Raw genomic sequence first — 10,806 nt, 5'->3', positions numbered from 1 at the left:
CATGCTTCAGAACCTCCTGTCTGACCTTCGTGTTGTTGCACTGATGTACTACTTTCGGCTTGTTACTCACAGCTGCGCGCTGTAGAACTTCATGCCTTACTCCCTGTCGTACGTCCCGACGTACTTCCTGACAAGCTCCTTTGGCTCCACTTTTTGATGTGCTCCCATGCACGAAATGTGATAGCCCCTTCTGTTGTACTTCCTTAGTACTCCCAGCTCCTCGATATCCCAGTCCCCAATTCACCTTGGCTGGTTGACCCATCGAGAGTATCTTATCCAACTCTTTGGATCCACTGTTGAGCATCCTGATCTGTTTGCGATTCTCAGCCAAATAACGTTCCAGCCTCATTGCTCTCTCACGTTCATCAATAGCAACCTCCCTCAGTTTGCTAACCTCCTGCTCAAGAGACTCATTCTTCTCATTCACAGCCGCAAGTTCTTCACGAAGTTCTTCAAGCAACTCGTTCTGCTTCTGAGCCATATCCTCCAATCTCAGATTCTGATCCTTGACCCTCAACCACTTGTTAAGCAGCACATGATACTCCTCATCATCTGTGCTGAGATCTGAATCAGAGGACTTAATAGATCCCTCCTTGCGTGCACCAAATGCAACAAGGTTCTTTATCACCTTTCCATTTTCTTCAGACTCTGAATCATCAGACGACTGCAATGGAACTCCTTTCTCTTTCTTTGAGTTTGGACATTCACGCCGTGTGTGTCCAACACCTCTGCACTCAGAACACTTAAGTTCTCTCTGTTGTGCTACAGGACAGTCATCCCTTATATGACCAACCCCTTCACACTCATAGCATCTAAGACGTTCTCTTCTTCTGCTATTGCCACGATCACCTCCTTGGCGACCATACTGATTCCACCCACCAGAGGAATTCATCATCTTACTCAGATTCCTAGCCAACATCCCCATGGCATCTTCAACATTCGGAGATCTATCTCCATCTTTGTCAGCAGCAAGAGCTATACTCCTTGATGCACCACCTGACGTAGAGACTGAACTACTGTCTTTCTCCATCTCTTGTGCCTTTAGCATACCCACAAGTTTGTCAAACTTGAGCTCATCCGTGTTTGTAGTCATCTGCAAGACCACTTTGTGAGCTTCAAACTTTGTTGGAAGACAACGTAGTAACTTCTTTACCAGCTTCTTCTCCTTGTACTTCTTCCCAAGTACAAATGCTTCATACGCCATAGCACTGAGTTTGACACTGAAGCTCGCCACAGAATCATTATCAGACCACCTGAGATTCTCAAACTGCGACCCAAGATGATCTAGACGTGTCCTCTTGAAACTCTCATCTCCTTCAAACGAATTCAGCAGGATCTCCCACGCCTCTTTAGCCGAAGTACTCCCCTGAATCAGCTGAAACTGCTCTACTTCAATAGCTCCAAAAATCACCGACAACGCCTTTGCATTAAATTTTGATGCATTGTGTTCTGCCTCTGGCCAATCCTCTTTTGGCTTAGGCTTCTTCTCAACTCCTGTGACTATGGTAGGCTCCTCCCAACCAATCTCCACAGCTGTCCACGCATCTTCATTGATTCCTCGAATCATCTGCTTCATGCGAGCCTTCCAATGACCATACTGGTCCGCATTCAACACAATCGCCTTCTGCACAGAGATAATCGTGTCCATCTTCACCTTCAGGATCACACCAGTAACTTAGGTGACCCGCTCTGATACCACTTGTTAGTGCAAAGATGACACCACATTTGATAATGCAGAAGTTAACTCAAGAGACAAATCACACAAGCACACCAAAGCTTTATTAGAATCTCCTTAAACAATCTATTACAAGATCTGCTTAATTCAGCTTTTCCTCGTCAGTGTTAACACCCTAACACGCGCTACTGAAAGATCTTAAGCTACCTGCTTATGTCTCTTCTCCGTCAAGTACTTCAGCCACTGCTTCAGCACGACCCAGAACACTTCCAAAAGCTTCTCTCTCTCTATAAGATCAGCCTCCGCGTGTCTCTGTCTCTATACAGACGACCCCATAGCTATCTTATAGTTATTCTCCATGTTCCCGAAACCCTAGTCTCCAAGGCAACATGTATGGACATCTTCCATAACAATAAGTGCAACTTTCTTTTTCTTGGAATGCACTTATTCCTCTTTCTTTAAGTCATAAACTTGTTCCTCAAGTTTATTCCTCTTTCCATATCTCCAAGATACTCTCTTGCTCTCCAAGTCTACACGACTCCAGCTCAGCATCTTGACTCCACATGGTCTTCACTACTTAATCCGACGTCTGCTTCAGCAACTACGTCAGCGACTACTTCAGGGCAGACATCTTACATCTTCACTGCTGTTTTAATATATATCTAAACTAAATTACTGTTAGTAAGATTTAATAATTTATAAATATAATTACATTTTTAGTAATACCACATAAGTTATGATTAATATAACAATGCTATTTTAGTTTTAATATAACCACTATAACCGTAAAAACATTAAACTCGTTACCTTTCTGTTTGAATTCACGCGGCCACAAATTTGTTTATACTTTCAACATATTGCGTCTGTGCATACACACATATAATTGCCAGAATAATCTTCATAGACCTTTTCAACGGCACCTTTAAATCATAAGTATTTAGTATTTATAAAAACAATAATTTGAAAGTAATGTTAAATTATTTGAAAACAAAATGTCAATTCTAAAAAGACTAAATTTATAGGTTCTCTAGAGTTAAAGATATTTATAACAGGATATAAAATCTAAGATTTAGAGTTTTTTTTGGGTCAAAGATTTAGAGTTTAAAACTTATTAAGTCTGTACGTACAAAAAAAATGTATGTACGTACATACATACAAGTGCAAAATAATCTTGTAGGGCTTCATAGACCTTTTCAACGGTAACTTAAAATCAACCTATTTGTAGTTTTTATGGAAATAAAAAATAATGAAAACTTTTTGGAATAGTTTTTCTTTTTTTTTTGACCAAAAAAAAGAAAATTATTCAGAATTTTTTATTTTTTTTAAGTAGACTGCATCTAAAAAATTGAAGGGAAAATTAGGAAAATTCCCAAAATTAAAAGAACACTTTTTGGATTGATAAAAAAAAAAAAAAAAAAAAAAGAACACTTTTTGGTTTTGTTTAGTAGAGTTAAATATTTCTGGTAAAGGTTCTTACGTTAATGTGTCGAACAAAAGAACTTTTCATCTTAACAACACATCAAATCTCAAATCAGCTAATGGTTACAATATACATATGGTTTAACCTTAATATGTTTAGGATGCTAATTAGAGTTCATAGATTCTCAAGCTTGATTATACACTTAGAAAATTCTGTCAGCAAAACTTAAAAGAACCATCATTGTGTTCTTGATTCCCAGTGGTAGTAGATCTAAGTTAGTAAGAGACTAAACCAGGATTGTTCTCATCATGTCCCCTTTTTGTATGGTCCATGAGGGTAAATGTCATACATATCATGTACAAACATTGCAATGGACCGATCTAAGCTTTATGGATTTGGGACCACAGAGACCCATGTGAGAGACTGGTCCTATCTTTGTTTTATTATTATCTAAGTTTCACTGTTGGAAGGTTTCACAGAGGTCAATGGTTAGTTTTAACAAATGCTATAAACGGTATGACCAACACAGGATCTTAAATGAAAAGCTCACATACAATGTAATAATGTGGACAGGTATTACAAGGACTAAAAAACATAGAAGACAAGAATCCATCATAGAGAAAAGTGCCAATGAGTCCCAAGTATCTTTTAGCCAGTTCCTCCAAGAACACCCTTTAGCTTCTTGACTAAAGCAGGGTCAAGGAAAGTAGTAGCCGAAACGAGTTCAGTGGGAAGACTATTAGCAAAAAGCGCGAAATCAAGAATTTGGAGACCAGGACTAGCACTGCTGAAAGTGACAAAGGCTGCAGCAGCTGATTTCCCCGCATTGATCTGGAAGTGAAGCAGGCCTTGTGGGAAAACCATGACCTGTCCTGGTTTTAGTGTCTGGACGTAGACAGAGTTAGCTGAGGAGACAAACCCAGCGGTAATGTAGCCGTCAAGGACAAAAAGAACCTCAGAGGCACCAGGGTGAGTGTGCATTGGGATCACACCTTTAGGAGCTAGGTCAAGTCTAGCTGTAGAGAGGCCTAGACCGTTCAGACCCGGGAACTGAGCGGAGAAACCGGGCGTAACGGCAGCGCTGATGATGTTTGTAGTGTTTCCAGGAGTGCCTAAGGAGAAGACAAAGTCCTTGACTTTGACATGAATGGGACGAATGCAAGGGTAACCGGCAGGGGTTTCAGCACGTTTCAGGTTGGCCACACAGAAGTCTTGAACAGAGGCATTGGATAGAGCAAAAAGGAGAGATAAGAGGAAGATAATGCGCAACATTTTGATTGGTTGGTTTAAGAACTAACACCTTTAATATTTTGCTCTATTCTTCTCTCTTCTCTTCATTGTTTATATAGAGGGGTTGGTTAAGAAACTGTGTGGTGAACATTCGAAAAATGGAGATAAGCTTTTGGAAACTGTTATGGACATCCAAACACAAGGACCACTCTTAGATACAAACAAAATGTATCTTTTCTTTGCCTGCCTGTTCTGCATCATTGGATCGCTGGTGATTCTAATGATGATGTACGCATTGATATTTATTGGCTGCGAAGATTTCGGGTTATTAAAGGAAAAGCCTGGTGGATTCATCAGACCGTGTCTTGGAAGATTTTGAGAAGAACAGAGAGTGAGATATTGGTGACATCAAGCTTCAGTTTTAACATGTGGCTCAAGTAAGCAGAAGAGAGAAAATCACGCGCCAACAAGACACTCGTTTACTTCGGTAGTTGGAGTTATTAGTCAAGGGCCAAAATTTAGTCACAAGTTGGGTTTAGTTTGACGTAGAAAATACGTATGTGTGTTGTAATGTAGTGTGGACCAGAGTCACTTGTGAAGAACCATTACAAGACACTATTTGACAGCTAGAAGAAGCTTAAAAAGGATTCTTATAAATGTCCCTACCACCAGAAGAAGCTTAAGAGCATCGACATCAATGAACCCCCTCTTGGGTTCATCTTTTCAATTTTTTATTATTAAATTTTTTTTATTTTTTATTTTATTTAAAAAAGAAAAAAAAAAAAAAAACTAGACCAATCGTGGGCCGCCACGACACCTGGGGCCCGCGCTACAGTGATGAACTTTAGGAGAGAGGGGTTCATCCCAAAGAGCTTTAGGAGAGAGAGGTTCATGAGCTTGAATTTTTTTTTTTTTTTATTTTATTTAAAAAAGAAAAAAAAAAAAAAACTAGACCAATCGTGGGCCGCCACGACACCTGGGGCCCGCGCTACAGTGATGAACTTTAGGAGAGAGGGGTTCATCCCAAAGAGCTTTAGGAGAGAGAGGTTCATGAGCTTGAATTTTTTTTTTTTTTTATTTTATTTAAAAAAGAAAAAAAAAAAAAAACTAGACCAATCGTGGGCCGCCACGACACCTGGGGCCCGCGCTACAGTGATGAACTTTAGGAGAGAGGGGTTCATCCCAAAGAGCTTTAGGAGAGAGAGGTTCATGAGATTGAATTTTTTTTTTTTTTCTTGATTTTTGTGTGAACTCCCCCCCCCATAAACCCTCAATGCGGGTGATCTAAGAAAGATTCTTATAAAGATCCCTTCTACTTTTTTGTTTTGGGTGTAAACCATCCCTTCTACTTTTGTTACATGTAACTTGCAAATGTGTGGAGTAAAACTCAACGTAGACTCAATATGTTATATTTCTATCCAAGTTAAAGCATTGGCAGTTTGACTGACATCTAACAACTATGATATCTTTCTATCCTAGTGAAGTTTTGGCGGGAAAGATTTAACAGAAAAGTAAGGTTCACCATTGTTTTCTTTACTCAAATTGCACACACGCTGTAATGTCATGTTAGGTGTCTAAAGATAAGCATGCATTGTAAACGTCATGTTAATTACCAAATGTAACCAGCAACAATTAGATTACTCAGAAATTTAAATCCAATTAGGCCAGACTAAACCGGCTTTGACCGGAAGAGATTTAAAAGGATCTGTTTTCTAATATTAGCCATAACCAACTCTCTTACCGAGATACACATGCAAAACCGAAATTTCCAGAAGATTACACTCTAATGGCGTCCATGAAACTCATCGTTCCTCTTCTCCGTCGCTACATTTCCATCGCGATATCTCTCTTCCAAAGCCTCGTTTTGTGTCTATTCGATAATTTCGATTACCCTATCCTCATCAACCTCGCCGACGCGTTCTTATCATTATACTTCATAACATTCTGCGATCTCCGCCCAATCACCGTCGATTTAAACGATGGAGAAACCACCGTACATTTCTGGGTCTCCGGCCACCGCAGAAACAACCGCCCAGACCTCGTCATGCTACACGGCTACGGAGGAAACTCGAAATGGCAGTTTATCCACCAGGTCTCAGATCTCTCCAAATCTTTCAACCTCTTCATCCCCGACCTAGTCTTCTTCGGGAAATCTCACTCGAGGAACACCGAGCGGACCGTCGAGTTTCAGGCGAGGAACGTCGTCGGAGGATTGAAGAGGCTGGGCTGCAGCGAGGGCGGTTTGGCGGTTTACTCGATCAGCTACGGAGGTTTCGTCGCGTACCGGATCGCGAAGATGTGGCCGGAGATGATCGAGAGACTGGTGATCGTGAGCAGTGGAGTGGGGTTTACGCAACAGCAGAAGATGACGGAGATGAAAAAACATGGTGGAGATGTGTCGGAGATTCTTGTTCCGAGGAGTCCGCGCGACCTACGGATGTTAGTTAGGATTTCAATGAATACTGGGATCGCGTTCATTGACTGGGTTCCAGACTTCATCCTCTCCCAATTCATCGCTGTATGTTCTGTTTCTTTGTTCCGTTTTTCTTAATTACATAATCTGCCCAGAATTATTCATGTGTTTTTGAAATTAACCCTGACGTTAGAAAATATGAAAAATAAACCATTAAGTTTCAAAATTTCAGGTGATGTATGAGACGAATAGGAAGGAACTTGTTGAGTTAGCCAAGAATTTGCTGGAAAGAGAAGAAGATGCTGAGTTCTATGCAATATCACAGGTCACTAATATCCTCAATGATCAGTTTTTACTTTTTATCCATAAAAAACATTTGTAACTGAATGATTTAATTTGGTATGTATATTCAGAAAACCTTAATTATTTGGGGTGATAAGGATGAGGTGTTTCCCTTGGAGCATGGACGTCGTCTACATAGGTAAATATGACAATCATGATAACAAAAAAAAAAAATCTTACCGAAGTATTTCCATTTTCAGTAAATGATCATGTTTTCACATACTTTTGGCAGACATTTGCCAAACTCGAGTATAGAGATATTGAAGGATATTGGACACGGCGTGAACATTGAAGCACCAACTACTCTTAACAACTTAATAACCTCGTTTGTTTTAGATGTTTCCTGACTCCTATTTCTGTTCTGACAAACATAGTAAATTTATGTCTGACATATTAATTATATATGTATGTTCCAAGAAAATTACAAACGAATTAATATCAATCTAAACAACGTTTTTGAACTGCCGCGAAATAACCGGTCTCATGTACACAGTACACAAATCCTAACAATCTGCAGCTAATCACAGTGAATTGGGTTCCGGATAGATAACTGGTACTCCAAGTCTCCAAGCCATACTTTTGCAAAAAGAAAAGTAAGGAGCATATTTAAACCGTATACAGGAATTCAAAATATAGTTTTTTTAACTGGAGTGTAAAATTTTTGGCCCATTGTAATATATTTTTGATTGGATATTCAATTGGATCATTAAATATTTTATGATATTCTATTAGTTTATGTTGGTTTTATGCTGGTTAGGAATAAGGACCACGGCGGTATCTCTCAAACCGGACCTGTGGAGGAGAGAAGTGCAGTGGAGCGAGGTAACAACTGGTCACCAAACCAAACGCCTAATAAACATAAGTGGCAGAAAATAGTGTTAAGGCCCAGTTCGGATTCACAAAAGCAAGAGATTGTAGTTTCAAGCATTATTAGGTGATGTGTGACAGTGACAGAGATGATTAGATTTATTGTATACTTAAACACACTAGAATCTCTTGCAATAGTTTTGGTTTATTGAGTTTGAACTTTTTTTAGTACTCAATTTTAAATTCATAAACTATCAGTATGCTACAAATGATCCAAACATATTTTTATATTAGTGCATGTCATATAATAATTCTAATTTGTTTGGAAATTACATATAATACTTGAAATATCCGAGTTCAATATTTTCGATTTATTCAGAGTTTGAACTCTGAATAGTAATTTAAATACATATATTATCTATATGCTACAAAATTATCCATACTTTTTCTTATGAAAGTACATTTACTATAGTAGTCTTAAATATTAAATTTAAATTTACGTTTACATCTTATATATTAAAACAGAAGTCACAACCTTGATTCATGTGTGATTTTTTTTTTTAAATGGACCTATTACTAGAAAGTCATGTTACATTTAATCTCTAATCTTATCAATTAAATTTTGGACCTACCAGAAATTTTTATTCGCCTATCAATAATTGAATTTAAATAACAGATGATCTATTAGATTTATAGATAGTATAAATTAAATAGATATAATTTAATGTTGTAATACTATACCTCCATATGTTAATTATTTAAATATTTGTCGATGTTAACTTTTAAAATTATAAAGATTTTTTTTTAAATAACAAAAAATCATATTATCTAACAATGATTAATTTTTACCTTAAACCAATGAAAACAAATTTTAAACTATATAGTTTATTTTAAAAATTAAACAAAAACTAAATGTTTAATTATTTACTCAATAATATAAATCTATGAAGCGGAAAGTTTAATTTTTAAAAAACTTTCTAAATTTGTGAAATGTTACAATATTTTTGAATATGACAATAAAACAATATTTTACTAATCTTTATAGATATAGTTACGATTCTAATAATGAAATTATAATCCGAAAATATATATATAGAAGAAGATACAAATACTTCTGAAAGTTTAAAACAATCTATTTAATGAAAAAAATATACAGTAAACTTATTATGTTTTAAAAATTGATAGACATATATATTATAATATATACCAATTTAAAATTAAAAACAAAATATTTACACAAAAATAAATGAAAACAAAAACGCGAGATCTAGTTTACATTTAATATACTGGCACACCTTTTTTGGGCAAATCAACTCCACAGAATTGAGATGGAGAGTAAGTACAGGCCAAAATATTTTATTTAGAAAAAGGATTCAAAAGAGATCAGAACATGTATACACATACTGACGTACATATATATTCCTCTCAAATCTCTCTGTCTCAGACTGTTTATCTTAGAGACGACAAGTAGATTCCTTCTTATTTACTTTACCAGCATCCAATAATTGTCATATTATTTCTCGAGAAACAAGATTCTTGTTTACTTCCCGACAAAATACAATCTCGATTTCATCTCTGCTTTTATCTGTACTTCACTGAGCTTGTTCTTTTCTGCTTTTAAAGGTAAGAAATCTAATCTTTTTTCCCATTCTTGTATATAGTCAAGCTTTTGAATTATTTTTGCTTTGCTTTCTGGATTTATAGATGTGAATCTTTTGGCTTCTTGGCGCAGCGTAAGTAAGTCAAACGAAATTCGTTTAGTCTAAGAATACCCGAAACTCGATCGAAGCTTGTGTATCGTTGATTCTCAAGAATACCGATAAACAAGGAAGAAGATGAACTTGAAAGTTCTGTTTTCTGAATATTATAAAGCGTGATCTCATATCACGTTGTTACAATCTTTAAATAAAGCTGAAAATGGAATATACTCCTAAGATACGCTAACTAATTCCTAATGAGTCCTAATAAAAGCCTTTATACAAATGAAAGCCCAATTAAATAAAACAAACGAAAAGAGACTCTCCCGCCATGATCTCAAGGTGTGAAGCTCGAGCAATGGCGGCAATGAAGATGCGCTGCATCAGGTCTCTCTAGGTAGAAGAAGATTTGACCCCGAATCTTGATCCTCGTTATCGCCCTTGAACTTGGAGAGGTACTTGACGTTAAAGACATTGGCTGTCTTAATGTGATCAGGCAACTTCACTCTGTACGCGTTTTTGTTGATGCGCTCCAACACCTTCAAAGGTCCGATTTTCCGAGATCGTAGCTTATTGTACTCGTGTGCAGGGAGGCGATCCTTCGTTAAGACAACCCAAACCAACTCACCCGGCGCAAAGATAAGTTCCCGGCGGCGAGTATCGGCGTGAGATTTATACTTCTGGGCTGAAGCTTCCAAATTCTGATTAGCCTGTTTGTGTACTTCCTGGAGAGAGGACACAAAGTCAGCTGCTTTGCCATGAACACGTCAGGGTCGGGCAGGGGAGCTAAGTCCAGCGGGCATTGTGGAATCACACTGTACACCACGTGAAAAGGACTAAAACCAGAGCTCCGATTAACTGCGTGATTATGGGCGAATTCTGCCTGACAAAGATGAGATTCCCAAGCCCGTATGTTCTCACCCACAAGCGCTCGTAACATGTTGCCCAGTGATCGATTGACCACTTCCGTCTGACCATCCGACTGAGGATGATACGCTGTGCTCATATCCAGGCTGGTATTGAGTTTCTTCCACAAAGAGCGCCAGAAATGACTCAAGAAATGAGTGTCTCGATCAGACACGATCGAGGTTGGCAGCCCATGTAAGCGATAAATGTCAGAGAAGAACAGTTGAGCCACACGGACGGCATCCGTAGTGCGTTTGCACGGTATAAAATGGACCATTTTTGAGAAACGATCCACCACCACAAAGATTGAATCATT

At 37.9% G+C, this 10,806-nt stretch overlaps 2 protein-coding genes and 1 long non-coding RNA gene across 3 annotated transcripts in view; 2 read left to right on the top strand and 1 right to left on the bottom strand.

Moving 5' to 3' along the window:
- Positions 1-3,584: 3,584 nt before the first annotated feature.
- On the bottom strand, positions 3,585-4,486 carry LOC106296677 (germin-like protein 1). The gene has a single exon (XM_013732870.1). The coding sequence runs from the start codon at positions 4,365-4,367 to the stop codon at positions 3,744-3,746; it is 624 nt and encodes a 207-aa protein (XP_013588324.1). The 5' UTR covers positions 4,368-4,486; the 3' UTR covers positions 3,585-3,743.
- A 1,519-nt stretch (positions 4,487-6,005) lies between these two features.
- Positions 6,006-7,522, top strand: LOC106299233 (uncharacterized hydrolase YugF). Its single transcript, XM_013735353.1, has 4 exons — positions 6,006-6,843; positions 6,971-7,063; positions 7,152-7,219; positions 7,313-7,522. Exons 1-4 carry the CDS (start codon positions 6,112-6,114, stop codon positions 7,425-7,427), a joined length of 1,008 nt encoding a protein of 335 aa, XP_013590807.1. The 5' UTR covers positions 6,006-6,111; the 3' UTR covers positions 7,428-7,522.
- A 1,752-nt stretch (positions 7,523-9,274) lies between these two features.
- LOC106299619 overlaps positions 9,275-10,806 on the top strand; it is a 4,581-nt gene continuing 3,049 nt past the window's right edge. Inside the window, exon 1 of the long non-coding RNA XR_001261822.1 lies at positions 9,275-9,510. This is a non-coding gene — a long non-coding RNA (uncharacterized LOC106299619). The remainder of the gene's footprint in view (positions 9,511-10,806) is intronic.

This window comes from Brassica oleracea, chromosome C6 (assembly GCF_000695525.1).
Source record: "Brassica oleracea var. oleracea cultivar TO1000 chromosome C6, BOL, whole genome shotgun sequence".
NCBI classification, from domain to species: Eukaryota; Viridiplantae; Streptophyta; class Magnoliopsida; order Brassicales; family Brassicaceae; genus Brassica; species Brassica oleracea.
The sequence above is the reverse complement of the archived record's forward strand: the minus strand, read 5'-3'. Positions and strand labels throughout refer to the sequence as shown.

What these genes read in the sequence shown, in the direction of transcription:
- LOC106296677 (XM_013732870.1), bottom strand. Translation starts at nt 4,367, where the DNA reads ATGTTGCGCATTATCTTCCTCTTATCTCTCCTTTTTGCTCTATCCAAT.
- LOC106299233 (XM_013735353.1), top strand. Translation starts at nt 6,112, where the DNA reads ATGGCGTCCATGAAACTCATCGTTCCTCTTCTCCGTCGCTACATTTCC. An exon ending in TCCTCTCCCAATTCATCGCT is followed by an intron (nt 6,844 to 6,970) that starts GTATGTTCTGTT and finishes TCAAAATTTCAG; the next exon opens with GTGATGTATGAGACGAATAG. An exon ending in AGTTCTATGCAATATCACAG is followed by an intron (nt 7,064 to 7,151) that starts GTCACTAATATC and finishes ATGTATATTCAG; the next exon opens with AAAACCTTAATTATTTGGGG.